Below are 17,377 nucleotides of genomic sequence, written 5' to 3'. Positions count from 1 at the left end.
TGAATATTGGAGCTGGCACTTACTAAGCTGCTGTGGGCACCAGTGCTGCTCAGAGCTATCACTCCGGACAGGGACAACCCACCCTGAGTGGGATATGTCCTTGTTGCTGAAGCCCAGTCCCAGCCCAGCAGCACCAGCTGGGAAGGAGCATCCTTCACTCCAGAAGAACAGCACTCCAGCAGTGCTGCTCCCCTCCAAACCCTCAGCTTCAGGAAGGGGCTCAGCAGTTCAAGCTCACCCTGGACTCTCTGCAAAGCCCAGGGGACACCAGCCACAAGGATCCAGCTGTGGCAGGACCAGACTCCATGGAAGGTCATCAGCCATTGCACGAGAGAGTCCCCCAAGAGCCCCTCAAGAGAAGAGGTGGGGCAGGAGGCAAAGCACCTCGGGGGGCAAACCCAGTTTAATGAGTTCTAGGCTCGTTAGTGGATCTATTGTTGCCACCTCCCGCGGGAGGAGGGAGATAACCCAGGCTATTTTTGCTTCCATCTAGGGAATCATTTTCCTTCAACATGTACTGCCACAATGCTAATTTTTAAGGCTGATGATTAATTGATGTCAGGCTCATTAGGGGGCAAACGGATCCCTCTTCTCTGGGAGCACCAAGGACAGGGGGGACGTGTTTTGACAGATGTCGTTTGAGCTGCGTGTGAGTGACGTCCTAACAACGGAGGAGAATAGGAGCCATTACCACGGAAAGTCCTGGAAATGGGAAGGGAAGTGCCTGCACGCGACCTCCGGGCCCCTCCTCACGCAGCCCCTAATCAGCCCTTCACGCTCTGCCCTGTGGTTACCAGGGCTTTGCTCCGGAGATAAACGGCCTTTGTGCACGCCCGGGGAAAACTGAATCTCCTGCCTAAAGCAAGGAGGACTCAGTCTTTCTTCTCCCCTCCCCAGCCTCGCAGGAGGGCCAGGTGCCAAATTCACTCTGGCACCAGGCATAGCAGCCTGCAGGGAGCCGGAAACAATATGCACATATGATCAGCAGGATCCCGCAAGGCTCGGGGTCTCCCTGCACCTGTGGTCCCCCGGCAGCGGGGTGGGAAAGCACTGCTGGGGTGCCTGAGGGTGCTGGTCCTACCAGGCACTGAGGCAAGTTTCACCCTCCTGAAAATCGCAGTAGCATCTGCCATAGTGGCCCAGGCAGGGATGAGAACCAACATGCACGTCACAGATTATGGGGTCCCTTCAGTCTGCCCCATCAGCTGCCCAGCTCATGTTCACCACAAAGTAAACCCCCCCAGCTCTCCCAAAGATGAAGCTGTGCATGGTGAGTGGCAGGAGGTTTGCTTGAAGAGGGCACCATGGGTCTGACAGTGACACAATGACAACAACAATCCTCTGTTTGTCCCCGAGGTCCCCCATGCCCCGAGCCCAGAAGCGGGATGAGACATCCTGATAACTCAGCAGAGAGCCCAGGGTGGCACAAATCAGTGCAGGTGACCTCCCCTGCCTGCTGTGCCAGCTCCCAAGAGCCACCCCCGCTGCAGTCATAGGTACAGGGCACTGTGCCCTGCTTCACTCCACAGTTTGCTCCCCTCCCCACTAGCACCAGCTCCACATGCCTCTTCCCATCTTGCAGCTCCACACCCAGCATCCATCCTGCCACATCACAGCACTGCCCCACGCCCCTGTGCCAGGGAGGTGCCAGGGAGGTGCCAGGGAGGTGCCAGGTGTCTGCCAGGCAGCTCAGCAGCACCAGAGTCCCCCATCCATCCTCAGAACCACTGGCAGCAAAAGCCATGCTGCCAATCTGCCAGAGCTATTACAAACTTGTGTTAATTGCTGCGCAGTGCCTCGAGCACTCTTCAGAGGGAGAGGGATGTGGATGAATAAACGATCTATTCTTAGTGCTGATGGTTCCCCACCGCAGGGAGAGGAGCGCAGGGATGAGGGCTCGGCAGACCTGCACTGTCCTCTGGTTGCTTCCAGACTGGGTGCTCCCCTCACAGTGCCCTTGGAGGGTCCTCACCGCCAGGAAAAGGTTTTCTTGAGCAGCAGTTACACTTTTCTCACTAAAGGTGATTTGCAGAGAAGGAACATCCTGTCTCCTTCAGGAAATCTGGGTGTGCTGTGGGAAGGAAGGGTATGCTTAGGACCAGAAAGCTCTTTGGTCACCCCATGGGAGTCGCCACTCAGTCCCTGCCCAGGCACCTCAGGGGGCTGGGGGGCAGCATGAAAGAAGTGTGTTCTTCACTTCCAATCCATCAGCTGCACTATGGTGAGGGGAGGGACACTGATGATCCTCTCAGGCACATGGTGTGACTCTTGAGGATGGTCCTGTGTCAGGTTAGGGGCTGGACTCCATGATCCTTGTGGGTCCCTTTTAACTCAGCATATTCTGTGATTCTGTGGCACACTTTATTATTCAATGCAAAGAGCTGCTGTTCCACCTGCAAGTCCAAGTTTTAGTGGGGGCTTGGCAGTGCCAGAGAAGGGTAGGGCAAAAAACACTCCGAAACAGGCATTGGCACCATTAGGACAGATTTCAGTGGAGCCTCTGGACTCTCCACCATGTGCCAGCTCCTGTGGCCGCCCTCATTATGCACTGCCAACACCAAGGGCTGAGTGACATGTGGTGACAGCAGCCATGAGCCTCTGGGCAGAATGGGAGAGCGGCCGCTCTCCTCCACATCCCGCACACCGACAAGCCCCATCCCCTGCAGGCTGTGGGATCCGTTCAAGCTGAGACCATGCCGAGTCACACCCCAGCTTGGACAGTTGGGGATCCCCAGCCAAGTTGGAGACAATGCCATTCCCCGTGCTGTCAAAGTGCCAGCACGTGCTGTCCCACAGGCAGACCCTCCCGGGAATGCCATACTCCTGAGGATGGCTACACCACTGCCGGGATTTATCCCCTCTAAGATATCTCAGCTCCAAGCAATGGCTGCCTGCATGGCACAATTCCTCTTCGCCGTGGGAAGCAGCTCTGCAATGTGCCTTGAGTTTTTCTCCCCAGATTTGCTCTGGGGGCCTGTCCAAGCACTGACGATGCACAGCCCAGAGCCACGACCGCTGCGGGAGAAGTCGAGCCAACACTACAGCTTGGGGGAAAGCATCAGCCAAAAGTCACTCAAACAAGGAAGTGATTTGTCTTCTTCTGGCTGTGGTCCCCTGAAAAAGGAGCGTGGAGCAGGGAAATCAGGATCACGTGCAGAGCTCTGACTGAGCACCCACCGCAGCAGCAACAGGGAGTGCTCACACCAGGAGCCTGACAGATACAACAGAACAGGGGAGAAAGGATGGAAAAAGAAATGCCATGTGACCCCTCGCTCGATCCAAGGCAGGCATCACATCCAACGGCTCAGAATACGAAATAAGCACAATGAGCTCCAGTGAGTAATTAATCCCTTCAGGAACACTGTAAGTGATTGCAGACAGCTTACCAAGAAAAAAAAATTGGAAAGTCATTGAAAAATTACCATAAAATGTTTCTTTTTCTGTTCCAGCCTGACATACAGTGAGATCTGCAAGGAGCTCTCTTTGCTCTGCACTATGTGACAGAGATGGATTTAAGCTGGTTTTCCAACAACACTCAATCTACCTGCCAAGGTGATGGCCCTGGGAAACCAGCCCGGCCCGAGGGAGGGCAGCAGGAGCGGCTGGTCCCAGCGCTCGGCTCTGGCCTCGGCGTTGGTGGGACACAGCACGACTTCATCAGCAATCCAAACTCTCCAGATGACTTTCGTCAGAGCCCAGGTCAGAGCCCAGCTCATGGAGCAAGGCGAGCCCCCCTGATGGTAGAATGTGGGCGAATCCCTGGTGATTCTCAGCACTGGGAGCCAGCCCCCTCGCCTGCCTCCACCCCCCCTCCATCCTCATGCTCCTTCTTGACTCCTCCACTTTCTCCAGTGCTAAGCAGCCAGTTCTCCAGCTGGAGGGCTCCAATTCGGACCAAATTCTGACCCACTGCACCCAAAGTCCTGCCTCTGCTCCTCTGCCCTGCACCAACAGGCAAGGAACCACATCTGTCCTCGTGTAAAGCCACCATGTGGCTGCGATCCCCTGTGAACAGAGGGACAAACACCCAGAGGCATCTGCAGGGGATCTGTCCCTCTCCTCCAGCCTCAGCTCCCATCTCCAGGGAGCACTGACCCCTGGTACAGCCAGGGGGAATTACAGAGCACAGCAGCTGTCTTTTAATTCCATAATTCCACTGTATTTTTCAAATAACTACTAACACTTCTACTTGTAAAACTGGGGTTTATTAAAAGAAGCATTAGGAAAGGTATTTTCTCCTGTCAATAAAGTGACTTAAAATTAGTGGGAATTTTCAAATTAAAAACACAGCCTAAACTTTCACTTCCACTCGAAATCACTCTGGTTTGGACAACAGACTTTTTTCCCCATGTCCTCTCCTGAGTTTTCTCCCCTCTCTCCTGTTCTCTCCTCACTATGTTTTTGTTTAAAAATTCATCAGGTCAGGGAAAAATGCTGGGACAGGAAAAGAGGGAAGGAAAAAAAAGCAGAAGAAATTGTAGCTTTTGCAAACCCATCTCAGCACAGGGGAGAAGCAGAGCTCAGACTCGACTTCCTGCTCTTGGAAAGCGTGAGGCACTTGGAAAGACAAGGGAATATCGTATATTAACCAACCTCCTGCACACTCCAGCAGTGGGCACAGCCTCACTGACCCTCCTCAGAGTCCTGAGATCCTCCCTGGCCTAACACAGCTCCTCCAGCATGGCAGCCAGGGGAAAAAAGGATGAATGAGGCAAGGACACAGCCCACTCCAGCACTGATCGGACACCCTGCTCCCAGAGACCTGCACAGCTCCTGACAGGGCTCTCGCTCCAGAGAGCCAAGTGCCAGAGCATGTCTGGCCACGACACAGCTCTGAGCTGGACACTGGCTGATGTGAGGCACATCCCACATACGACATTGATTTGGGGGAGGATTAAGACGTGCCCAGATGACGTTATGCAGAGCCAAGGTTGCTCCCATACCCTGCGGGGCAGGGACACAGAAACATCATAGAATGGTTTGGGTTGGAAGGGACCTGAAAAACCATCTTGATCTAACACCTTCCACTACACCAGGCTGCTCCAAGCCCCATCCAACCCAGCCCCGAACACTTCCAGGGATGGGGCAGCCACAGCTTTTCTCTGGGCAACCTGTGCCTGGGCCTCACCACTCTGATAGGAAAGAATTTCTTCCTAATATCCCCTCCTGCATCCCTGAACATCCCTGTAGTCTTATATGGGTTACTACCACCCCAGGCTGATCCCACTCTGCTGCTCCAGAGCTTCCCCACCACGGTGTGCATTTTGAGGACAGCTGCTGCACTCTGCACACAGGACATGTGTAACGTTGGCTTACAAGCGAGCACACTCCACCAGTGGATGAAAACCTATATGGAAATGGAAGATCATTACCATGATCTCCTTGGAAACATCCCATTGGAGCAAGTTTTTCTTCCTCCTCCTTCTCTCTCCCCATGTGCATGAATTCTGGCACCCTATGCACCACTTGGCGTTTCCTCAGCACTGTGGGTCCAAAATGCAGGCGTCTGATTTCTAAAGCCATTGTCTGGGATGTGCTATTGAGCTGCAAAACATGGATGGTTTGGGATGGAAAACAGGCATCTCCTGCAATACAAAAAGAAGCTGGCAACCCGAATTCGATTTGACTTTGAAGCTATAGAGAACCTCAACCAAACAGAGTTTGCTTTATTCCCACAAAAGGAATGAGGATGTCAGCCACAAAACAAACCAGCCCCTCTGCCCCCGGAACGCAGCGATGGACAAATGGGGAGCAGAGCAAAGGGAGCGCGGCTTCGCCCCGCTGGTCAACGCTGCAGCACAGAGCAGCCAGGTCTGAAAAGCAGCACCGCACGCATTACTGTGCTCCACTTGGGAATGCAAGGCAGGAAAAGCTGCTTTGTACATTTACTTTTGATTTGGAGCTCAGGGTTTGTGTTCCGTTTTGCCAGCGCTCGTGCCTCGCTTCCAGGCAGGGGAGGTTTGCAGGAATCCCAAGAGTTTCACCCATTTCAGCGCAATGACTGTTTGCCAAGGAAATCACCCCAGAAAATTTATTACCTGCTGTTCCCTTTCGAAAGTGAGCAGGGTGGGAAGTGTCTGGTGGTGCAAACAGCAGGCGAGCTGAGATCGAATCCTGCCCTCAGGTTACTGTACTTTCCCCACCACTAATATCTGATGGGCGACCTCCCACTGCAAATTCTGCTTGCAGAGGGGTTTTTGGAGCAGCTTTAAAATCCCAAGCTCCAGGCCCTGCTCTGCACGGCCCCAAAAGCTTCTCCCAGGCTCCAGGATGAGATTCCCTCACTCATTCCCCATGCTGCTTTATGAGCGGGGCTGTTCCCCTCCCCTCACAGGAACCAGCCACATCTGGGAGCAGATGCCAATGAGCCAATAAGCTCAACTTGGAAAACTCCACTGAAAATAGCACCAAATTTCTGAGCGCTCTACAGACTGCAGCCAGATGATGGATATTAGTGCTCCAGCAGCACTGGGATGTTGTTTGGCACAGTACAATGAAAGCACAGCTAAAAGGATTCAGGGAAATGGAAATGATATGGCTGGAGGTGCTGCTGCTAGAGTGCCTGCCCTCCTCCAGATGTTCCGGCCTGTAAGGAGGGAGGGTCTCGATCTGCTGGTAAATCAGCCCCCAAATGGCTGCTGTGCTCAGTCTGGAGTACTGAAGGACACCAGCTTTGTCCCTCCTGCATCCCTGAAACAAGGATGAGTCCTGGGGAGAAGGATGAGGCACCATGCAGGGCAGGGCCCCTCGCTGTCCCATCCCCCGTGCCTGTGTCACTGAGAGCACAGGGTCGAGGAGCAGGAGCCCTGGGGTTGGTTCTGGGTGCTGCTCCTCCCTGCAGGGTCAGGACACAGCTGGCTTTTGATGCATTTAACCGCCCCACACTGGGAGACAGGAGGTCCAGACAGTGATAAATCCAGCCTCAAACCACCCGGGGTGAGACATCAAAATGGAATTTGACAAAGGACCACGCAGTGATGATCTGTGAGCTCCAGGCTACGCACAGCCTGAGGCAGAGAAGACTCAGGTCTGCGGCTGGGAGTCAGGTAAATGCCGGTGCTTCCCCTTGGCCAGTGAACACACAACACGTCCTTGAGCCCAAGCAGGATTTTAACCCCACGCCAAGTCTACATGCGTGTTATTTGGGAGAGAAACTACCACTACGAGGAGCCAACAGGTCCCTTGTGCACTGGCACCTCTGCTCCCAGGACTCCTCTTCGTTGTCCACTTTGAGGTGCAATGCATGTCCAGGGTGACCCCAATTACCTGGAAGGGTTTTTGTTACACTTTTAAACAAACCTTACATCCAGGAGAGGCAGGAGTGCAGGGCAGCCACCTTCCACCATGCCCAGTGGCTGAAGCAGCACCAGAGAGAAGCCCAGGGGCTGTCCCCATCAGTGTCCCACAGCCACTTCCCTCCAGCAGCCCTGCCCTGCTCTGATCTGACAGAAAGCCCCACATCAACCACCAACATAGGCAGACTCAATTTACTCCCACCCTTAGGTCTGCAGCCACACCAAGCCCCACAAAGCTTCAGCTGCTGTGAGAGGCCAGCTCCTTGGGATTCAGCACATGCTTCTCCAGGCTCATGGCAGCAACATTTCCAGGACATCATCTGTCCGTTCTCCCTTCTGGGATGGAAAGAAGTTGAATTTCATTATTTCCCTTGCTTCTGCTCTGCCTGTTGGGAGTTTGCAGCCTTTAGCCTCCAGACTGCCGCTGCACCAAGGGAGTGATGAGGAGATGGCTCCAAAGGGCCACAGCTGTGTGGCCAGGGGTCCTGCACCCATGGCAGACACAGCACATGCAGCTCCACATAGGTCCTGCCCTGACAGAGCAGGACAGTCCCAGGTCCCAGCCACAATCTGTCAAATGCCTTTCCTCCTGCTTTTAACATGAGGGGAACCCAGTTATCCCTCCTCCTGCAAAGCACTGCCCCCACCTTGGAGCCTGCAAAAACAACCCTGCCTTGCCTGGCTTCACCACTGCTGGGTCGGTCCATGACTCTGTACCCACCCTGGCAAAGCTGCCTCCAGCCTCTGAACCACCAAAGCTGGGATAAACCTCAGGATGTGGGAGCAGGCATTCACGAGGCTGAAAACGTGTCCCCTGCGGCACCACACCAGGAACAGGCCAGAAAGGGACACAGTGGCCCCATCCAATGGCCCACAGCGTGTTTTCTGCCAGCCCCAGCTCACCTCGGTGAGCTCCCGCATCATAAGGATCAATATGAATTAGCCACTATCTCTTCTTCCACTTGTTTGCATCTGCTTGGAAATATAACACCAAGCCAGAGATAAAGTGAACTGGAAATACCCCGGCAGCCCTAACGCTTCCAGCCCGAGGGGTTCATTCAGCTGATGAGTTTCACCATCACAGGCTCCAGCCCGAAGAGCAGGTTCCTGTGCTCCCCAAGCACATCCCTCCCTGCCAGCACCCATATCTCACATGCTGGGCCACAAAAGGGCTGCTCTCCGTGGGGTGGGTTTTATGGAGCCCAAATTGCTCCCCACTGTGCTCCCCGCAAAAGGCGGATCCTGCCGAGGATGGGGCCACACGGCCCTGCCATGCCAAACCAGCTGAACCCCCAGGCCAGAAAAAACACCGGGGTAAGCCTGTTTTTGTGTTGATCTGGGCTGGCACAAGACCAAGACAGACTCCACGCTGACACGTGGGAAGCCCGAGACGACGGCAATGCCGCACATGGGGGGCGGACACGTGATTTTGAGAGGTGTCTCCTCAGTGAGTTATTCTCAGTGCACAACGATGCCGAAAGCTCACATGCTAAAAATAGCCTGCGACAGAGCTGTACCTGCGCTGCAGCTCTGAGTGTGCTTCACAGCAGCTCGTGGAACTAGGAGAGCCAGGCTGGGGCAGAGCCGGCCCTGGGGATGCTTCAGGACCATGACAAAGCACAGAGATGTAAAGCTTCAGCCAGTCTGGGCTCCCAGTAGAGCCAGTAAGGGCTGGGTTTGGCCAGGACTGGGTGCTATTGAAGAAGCTTGTCTGGATGCAGGGTCTCACCACCAGCTTTGTCACTCTTGGTGACACAACCCTGCACGAGATGCACAGAGGTGGGACATGCAGCACCCCCAGATATCAACCACGCAGGCTGGCACCCAGCAGGGCTGGCATGAGAAATAAAGGTGGTTCCACCTTTCCCTGGTGCCAAAGGCATGGCACTGCTCCTCTGCCAAGCTGCAGTTAGGGGGAACAGCTTTAAATTGAACGGAATAGGCTTAGATTAGAGATTAGGAAGAAATTCTTCCCTGTGAGGGTGATAAAGCCCTGGCACAGGCTGCCCAGAGAAGCTGTGGCTGCCCCATCCCTGGAAGTGCTCAAGACCATGCTGGACGGGGCTTGGAGCAACCTGGGAGAGTGGAAGGTCTCCCTGCCCATGGAGGGAGTTTGGAACAAGATGATCTTTAATGGTTTAACACAAATCTTTCTATAGTTCTGTGATTTTCCCCTCCAGCCCATAAAGCACAGGCTACAGCACCCACAGCACAGCTCTGCCCACTTTCCAGGGTTGCATGAAAACGACACAACCTCCAGCAGCTCCAACGAGGATCTCAGCCATGAGCCATTCTTCCAGCTCACCGAGCAAGAGAGGTTCCCATCCCACAGCCGAAGCCAGTCGACCGGCTGGTGAGCCAAGGGAGCTGGCACAGGGCCCAGCCCTCCCGCTGCGTCACCTGCGGCTCTGAGTCAGGCTCACAACCTGCCGAGGGAACCGAGGCTTCGTAAGCGGGGCTCAAACCCTCAATTTCAGTTCCTCACTGAAAGGCAGCTCCTGGGTCCCTCCTAGCCAGCTCACCATCCCCTCCCTACCCACTGGGCAAGATCCAGCCTGAGGGAAAGGCAGAGCAGGCCTGCCTTTACGTCTTCAGATACTAATTCCTGGATTTGCCATAAATTCCTTCTGTAGTTTCAGGGAGATGCTTGAGGCCAGACCCTCACGGGTATGTGGGCAGGGGAGGGCTGCAAAGCACCCACCTCTGGATGAGCAGGAGAGCTCAGGAAAGAGACAAGGCTGACAGGACACTGGAAGGATGTGGAGTGAGTAAGCACCACCGATGCCTACGCCAGGTGGAAAAGCCCGTGCTCCCAGTGCACTGGCACACTCACATGTTCACAGAGGTGGAGGCACATGTCCCAGCTGCAGGATACACCTACATTTCACTGGGCAGCACAGGGGCATGTGTGTGCCCGTGGTCTGCCCAAGTCCCCCCTCCAGGGAGCTCACATGCTGCGCTGGCCCCTGCGCCAGGACCACAAGGCTCTGGAGCCACCTCCCTTATCCAAGGCTGCTTTAGGATCGAGGAAAACGTCCTGCCCAGCTGCGCTGAGCTTCTGCTCAGCTTCCCTACGTGGATTCCAGCAGCTCCTTCCAGTGGGAGATGAATCTCAGCCCTTCTCCTGAATTAATAAAAAATACATTACTGCCTCAATTGAACAAGACAAATATGAGCACAAGGAACGAGAGAAAAGCTGGAGTGAAACAAAATGTGGAAGAAATGGATTAGAGGAGGGACCAGCAGATTGGCGGGCGCTGGGCACCGCTCCTCAGTATCACACCCACCCTGAGAGGCACATCTCCATTTGCACAGCTTCTAATCTCAGCCCTGCAATGCAGCATCCCCTGCCTTTCCAGCTTCCCGGCTGAAGCATCCCTGCCTTCCCAGCTCCCCTCCCGCTCAGCTCCTTGCTCCTCGCTGCAATGCAGCAGCGTAGGAAAGCCCCACTCCCCCTTCTGCCCCTCCACGGGGTAGTGCTGAGCCTCCTGGCCGAGCTCCTAGCCTCGAACATCCTCTGCCTTCCCGAGCTCACCGCTTCCCAGTCGGAGAACCAGCAACCCCTCCCCTGGGTCCCCTCAGGAGAGCTGCCTCATGTGCCCGGAGGAGGACGTGACTTTGCAGGGTGGGGGATACAGCAGAACAGCACCGTATCTGCCCTCCTGCATCCCCACAGCTCTGCGTGAGACACCCTCAAGGTGTGAAGCCTGGAGAGAGAACAAGCACTCAGATGCCACAGAAGGACGGAGCCATCCCCGCTCCACCCAGCGAGTGGATCCAGGCTCGGCAGCTTCACCACTGTCACCGGTACCAGGAACACCAAACATACACACGGCCCTAGGACACTGCTGACACTGGTACCAGGAACACTGCACACACATACACACACACACACACACACACACTGTCCAGGGACACCAAACACAGACACGGAGCCCAGGACGCTGCTGCCACTACACATGCAGGGCACCAAATGTCACATACACAGTGCCACAAAAGACACTCTGGACCAGACAAGTGACCGATTCAGAGGATGTGCCAGTGAGTCCACCTGGCACTGAGAGCCAGGCGGTCTTGACCCCAAGACTGCAATCCCATAGCAACTACCTGATCACCACCGGGCAGGACCGTGGCTGAGCCAGGGAAGCCGGGAGGACACACTGGCCATGGCAGACGGGCTGGCACTGGACACTGGCATCACTCACAGGTTGCACACCTCAGAGGGTGCAGGCTCTGGCTCTCACAGAGCTGGAATGAATCCTCCCCCATGCAGTGGACACAAGCACCAGCCAAGTGCTGTCCTCAGATGCTCGAGTGAGAGCGGGCAGCAGGGACTGTGAGCAGGGGTGACCAAGGACATTGTTGTCTGGCACCACAAGAAGATGCACAGGAAGGCAAGGAGCTGGGAACCTAAACAGACACAACAGGGTGATTGATGGTGGGGGGACCTGTGACGAGGGGGGGCTGTGGGCATGGAGATATATGTCACAGCCTGAGAAGCCAAATACACAAATTTGGGGACAGGGGCTCTCCAGAAGGACCCAGAACTGCCACCAGCTCACGAGGCACCCGGACCAGGCAGGACCAGCTGGGCTGGGTCCATCCCAGGAGCCCTCAGCACTCACCCTGAGGGGACTGCAAGGCCATGAGCAGACATGGCCCAGGTCCCACTGTGGTAACCTCCCACCAACAGAGCCCAAATAGCACTTCCAGAATTGCACATAATTTTCCATTCATTTGCATATTTTCTTATGGGATTTGGGGGCGAGATACAGGCAGTCACTGGGAAAGCCCCATTTGAACAGGGATTTTCAGGTTTTTTGGGGAGGATTTCATTTCAGCAGTGCATCCCCAAATATCTTTGCCTTCAAGTGTTTGTTCTGTTCTCTTTCCATGGGAAATTTTGAAAGACAAATCTGGATTTATTTTTTTCCCAGCCCTTTTTCCACACTGCCGTAATCACTAGGAATGTGGCACACCCCAAGCAGCTTCAGCAGAAGCTCTTGGACCCTCAGGTCACATTTCCAGACCTCTCCAGTCACTGCAGCCATCTCAGCTGGAGAGAGGACATATCTTCTACTCACTGCCAGCTCCTGGGAGGAGGCTGGAAGCAGCAACATGACCATGGACCTCTCCCCTTTCTCCTTACCCCTATCCTGAAGGTGGGAGTCCAGCTCTGTGGGCAGAAGGAAATCAATCCCCATCCCAACGACCTCATGACACAGACACTGTCACACAGGGGTCGTAAGACAGGAACAGCATTAGCAGTACCAGGGCAGCTACAGTACTTTATGAGGCAATAACCCACTCCCATCACTGTGAAGAGCTACTTGGTCTCTGATCTCCGCATGGTCTCCTGCCAGGGAGCCTGGCTACTGCTGCACAGCACTGCCACAGGTCCATTAGTGCTTAATTAAACTGTCAGGAACACCATGAGGCAGAGGGAGGAACACAGTGGGGCAGAGGTGCTCCTTTAACCCCACACCATGCACCTCCCAGCAACGATGGGAGGGCATCAAGAGGGAATACCTTGGTAACCATCTTCACCGGGGTCGGGAACATCCTCATGCAGGATGTGTCAGACACCAGCCAAGTGTCTTTCCTGTGCTGTGGTATTTTTTTAAACTGACCACAGCGAGATGTGAAGCTCCCGCCTGCCACGGAGCCCACCTGCCTGTCCCAGCCCTTGGCTCTCCTCCCCACCACCCACCTGCCCAGTCAGCACCAGTACAAGCACAGCTGGGTGCTGTCCTGCCTGCATGTCGGCACCACAGGGGTACCAGGTCCCCACAGGCATGCGCTGCCCAGCGAGGACATCCCTGCTGTGCCACCTGGGGAAGGGTGGCATGGCCCACCCAAGGGCTGCAGGACTGAGATGGGTTATAGCTGCACCTGCAGACTTTGGCAGGGCTGCAGACTCCTGCAGCGAGCATTTCGGGGAACACCATCTCCCCCGGGATCACGTGTGTCCGCCTGGGCTCCGGCCCACGCAACACCGACCTCTTAATTCGCTCATGCGAATCAGCAGCCACTTAAGAGGCACCACATCCAGCAGGAGATGGACAAGGAAATAGCTGCAGAAAGCAGCTGCAGGCTCTTGGAGGTGCTCTGGGGAGCTCTAGGTAAGTGCCCATCATGCTGGACACCAGACATGCCCTTGCACACTCCTGTCCATCGCACACAGAGACGGGCACGGCCAGCTCTGCACAGCCAGCTCTGCCACCACGCTGGCCACGCGTCCTCCGCCCCCTTCATCCTGTGGTTGGGCGCTGGTGTAATTAGCAACCCCAGCTGCCAGCCAGCTTTTATGAGAAGCCTCAGTCTTTGGTTGAAGAGAAATGTATAATTTGGAGGATGGAAATAGCCTCTACAAAGCACATGTGGTCGCTGCGTCCCGGTGACCTCTCCTGGCTTGCGCAGGCTGCTCTGCTTTAAACGCGGTTCAGCTACAAAGGCTTCGGTGCCATCAAACAGATGAGGCAGTGGCGGTGACTGAATGAGAGGTAACACTTGGCCGCTACTGAACAAACTGTATTTTTGGCCAAGAGAGGCTTGGTAGTGGAGTGCTTCTGGCAGGAGGAGCGTGAGGCAGAGATGAGAACTCAGGTGTGGAGACTAAAGACACGGAAGGTCTCTGGAAGCCACCTTGGCTGGTGAGGCCAGGAGCTCAGAGGCAGCATAGGCTTCTCAATACAGGTCAGTAGTTCAAGGACAAGTAGATCTCCCGAGGCTGGAAATCCCTGCAATTCCTGTCTCTCTTCTCAGCACAAACCGAGCTTGTGAGTTTTCCTGTGCCACTCTGGACAGGGTGTCCTCCAGTAGACATGGCCAAACAGCTCAGGCTGACGTTTCTCTTACCAAAGGGATTGATGGAAACAGTAGAGAGACCTACCTTCCCTCCCTCCCAAGCACCTTCTAGCAATCAGGAGAAAGCTCCTCTCCTGGCCCTCCTCACCAGCCCACACATGGCATGATGCCCACTCTCCTGGGATCCCATTCCTTGTGGGTCTATCTACACCGCAGGAACTACCTCTCCCCGAAAAAGTTAGACTGAGGAAGGTACTATTGCCCCCAGAGAAGGTTTCATCCTCCTGGATTGCACCAGACAAAGCAAAGGGGTCAGGACTGGAGGCTCAGCATGTGTCCATGCTCGGGCATCCTCAGTCATGGTTGTGCCACCAGCACATACAAAGTGATGGAGTAGCCATCACCACTGTCACACTGCTCCCTTCTCTCCGCATCCCCAAGCTCCTCTTGGCATCCCCACCATATAGGCAGTCACAGCTTTAGGTAAGTAGGTGTGACTCAACATCACAACTCCCATGAACGTGGGAAGTACAGCCCCACTAAAGGGAAGTGACGTTTCAGCAGACTGAAGCTCCTGCTCTGCCTACCCCAGGCTCTGCCCCCACCCAACACTGGACACAGCCCTCAGTCCCCCCTGTAGGAAGCCTGGCAGTCTTGTAAAATGACCTGTTTTGGCAAATAGACAGAGCAGGGGATTCAGAAGACAGATTTGTCAGAGTCTGGCCCTCACAGGCCAGTCAACCAAGCCTTCAGGTGGTAAGTGCAGTCCAAATGGATGTTCAACACCTCCAAAGGTCAAGGTCAGCCCTGACTGACACAGGCAACAGCCCAGAAACCAAAGTGGGTGCTGGAGGCACTTCCACAACCCATGGTTTTCCTCAGCATGTGCACAAATCCCTGTTGTGGACCTCTGGTACTCCCGCAACTGCCACAAACCAGGAGTTACTCCCACGTAGGCCAGTCCTGCAAGAATTTTTCTTGGGGGTGCTGAGGAAACCTCCACCTAAGAGCAGAGTGTCACAGGAGGGGACAGTGAGATTCTCCCAGGCATCCCAACAGCAGTGAGGGGCAATCTGTAAGTCCCATAAGTGACAAATCCTCCCGCAGTCCTGCCCTGCTCCCACGGCATCTGGTGCTCCCACGGCATTAGGGCTAGGGATGGATGTCTGTGAGCCCAGCTGTGGAACCACCAGGGCAGCCAGGCTGACCTCCCATGTCCCACCTGCTCATCCCCATGGTCTGCCTGCCCATGCCTCAAGCTCACTCTGTGGTTTTCCAGTTGCAAGCCCTGGGATGCTCCAGCAGCTGGAACAGACCCTGCCAGGCAGGGAATGGGCAGGGTGCCCACCACCCACCCCGTAGCTGGGCACAGCCAGGGGGCTGAGGGCAATGGGCTGGGAGGTTCCATGCCTGTGTGTCAGCACATGCCAGTGCCTGCTGAGCCAGAGCTCTGCGCTGGAGCAGGGGCTGTGATACCCCGAAGGCTCACGCAACAGTCAGGGGTTTGCAGGGAACCAGACTCAACAAGAGCAGCTTTACAGGTCCCCGGCCCCAGCACTTCCTCCAGCTCACTCCACATCTCCAAACTGCCCCCCCAAGCCCCAGCTGGAGTAAATCTCTCTCCTTTCTTCCCAGAGCAGAGGTCTACTCACTGTGCAGTGAGAAGAAGGCATCTCAAGCCAGCTCAAGTGCCAGAGAAGCTCCCGGCTTCCTATAAGGGGGTCCCAGGCAGGGAACATCAAGGGACTGGACAGACCAGCCCTGCCTGTACTGCTGCTCCCCCCATCACTAACCACCAGGGCTTTACAGCTGGGCACCAGGAGCACCACAATGGCTGTGCAGGGCTCCTTCGCCACCTTCTCACCCCAGTTTGCCAGACCAAACAGAGTTCTTGGGAGCCGTGGTCCTTGTCCAGCTGAGCCCACAGGCACTGATGGTCAGGACGCAGGGAGGAGAGGGTGCCAGGGGGAGGCAGAGGGCTCCCGAGGTGGCCACAGTTACTAGAGATCAGCACAGAGCTGTAGAGAAAGGCGAGGGCTGGGCTCAGCCCCACCGAGACCCAGCACCGCAGCCCACTGTGCTCCCAAGGTCAGGGGCATGGCCAGCGCTCGCTGTTCTCATGGAAACCAACAAGCTGAGGGATCAAACGTGCCAGGACAGCAAGGCATAGGCAGCCACAGGCTGAAACCGGCTCACACAAACCCTGCAGCAGCATCCTTGGAGGACCCTCCTCTGCCAGAGCCCCAGACCTCAGAGGAGCTCTGGATCTGCCCAAAGCACGGCAGCAGCGCAGACCCTTTGTACGGCACCTCCGCCAGCAGCCTCCCAAGGTCACCCCTGGGGTGACCCACCCCGATGGTGGGGAGCAGCTGTGGCACCCAGCCAGGCAACCTCCATCGGATTTGGGGGTGTCGAGACAAGGGGCAGCCGACAAGACACGTGGGGGAGGACGAGCTCCACCACCACCTGCCACTGCTCCTCATGAGGAGGAACTGCCATTCCTCCAAGGCAAGAGGTGGCTGTGCAGACCCTGATAGCACCTTCCCCCTTGGCATGCCTGGAAGATGCTCCAAGGGCTGGAGCCCCTCTTGCTATGAAAACAGGCTGGGAGAGCTGGGGGTGTTCAGCCTGGAGAAGGCTCCTGGGAGACCTTACAGCTCTTTCCAGTGCCTAAAGGAGCTCCAAGAGAGCTGGAGAAGGACTTGGACAAGGGATGGAGTGACAGGACAAGGGGGAATGGCTTCACACTGACAGAGGACAGGATTAGATGGGGTATTGGGAAGAAATTCTTCCCTGGGAGGGTGGGGAGGCCCTGTCACAGGTTGCCCAGAGAAGCTTGGCTGCTCCATCCCTGGAAGTGCTCAAGGCCAGGTTGGACAGGGCTTGGAGCAACCTGGGATAGCGGAAGGTGTCCCTGGCAACGGCAGGGTGGAACCAGATGAGCTCTGAGGTCTCTTGCAATCCAAACCATTCTGTAATTCAAAGACTGACTGGGGTCACCGAGACCGATGGGTCCTTCCCCCTCAGCATCCCTTCGCTGGGGACACCGAGGTGGCCCCTGGCGGGTCCCCCACGGGGTGTCAGGAGCCCCGACGCCTCCGGCCGCCGCCTCCATCACCCCCCTCCCACGCCGACGTCGAGCCCGGCGGCTGCACTCACCCAGCATCTGGCTGAAGAGCAGCTGCTCCAGGTCGCCCAGCACCGTCACCACCAGCTCGGGGTCCACCTTCAGGTACGGCTTCTCCTCGGTGCCCGCCGCCACCGCCGGCCCCTTG

At 55.9% G+C, this 17,377-nt stretch overlaps 1 protein-coding gene across 1 annotated transcript in view; it reads right to left on the bottom strand.

Annotated features, from left to right (window-relative positions):
* The window catches only part of NAV1 (neuron navigator 1), a 56,147-nt gene extending 38,791 nt beyond the window's left edge, over positions 1–17,356 (bottom strand). Inside the window, exon 1 of the mRNA XM_027665675.1 lies at positions 17,262–17,356. Within this exon, the coding sequence (XP_027521476.1) occupies positions 17,262–17,268 (7 nt within the window). The 5' untranslated portion in view covers positions 17,269–17,356. The remainder of the gene's footprint in view (positions 1–17,261) is intronic.
* Positions 17,357–17,377: the final 21 nt, after the last annotated feature.

Source organism: Corapipo altera, unplaced genomic scaffold, assembly GCF_003945725.1.
Source record: "Corapipo altera isolate COAL_440 unplaced genomic scaffold, ASM394572v1 202, whole genome shotgun sequence".
NCBI classification, from domain to species: Eukaryota; Metazoa; Chordata; class Aves; order Passeriformes; family Pipridae; genus Corapipo; species Corapipo altera.
The sequence above is the reverse complement of the archived record's forward strand: the minus strand, read 5'-3'. Positions and strand labels throughout refer to the sequence as shown.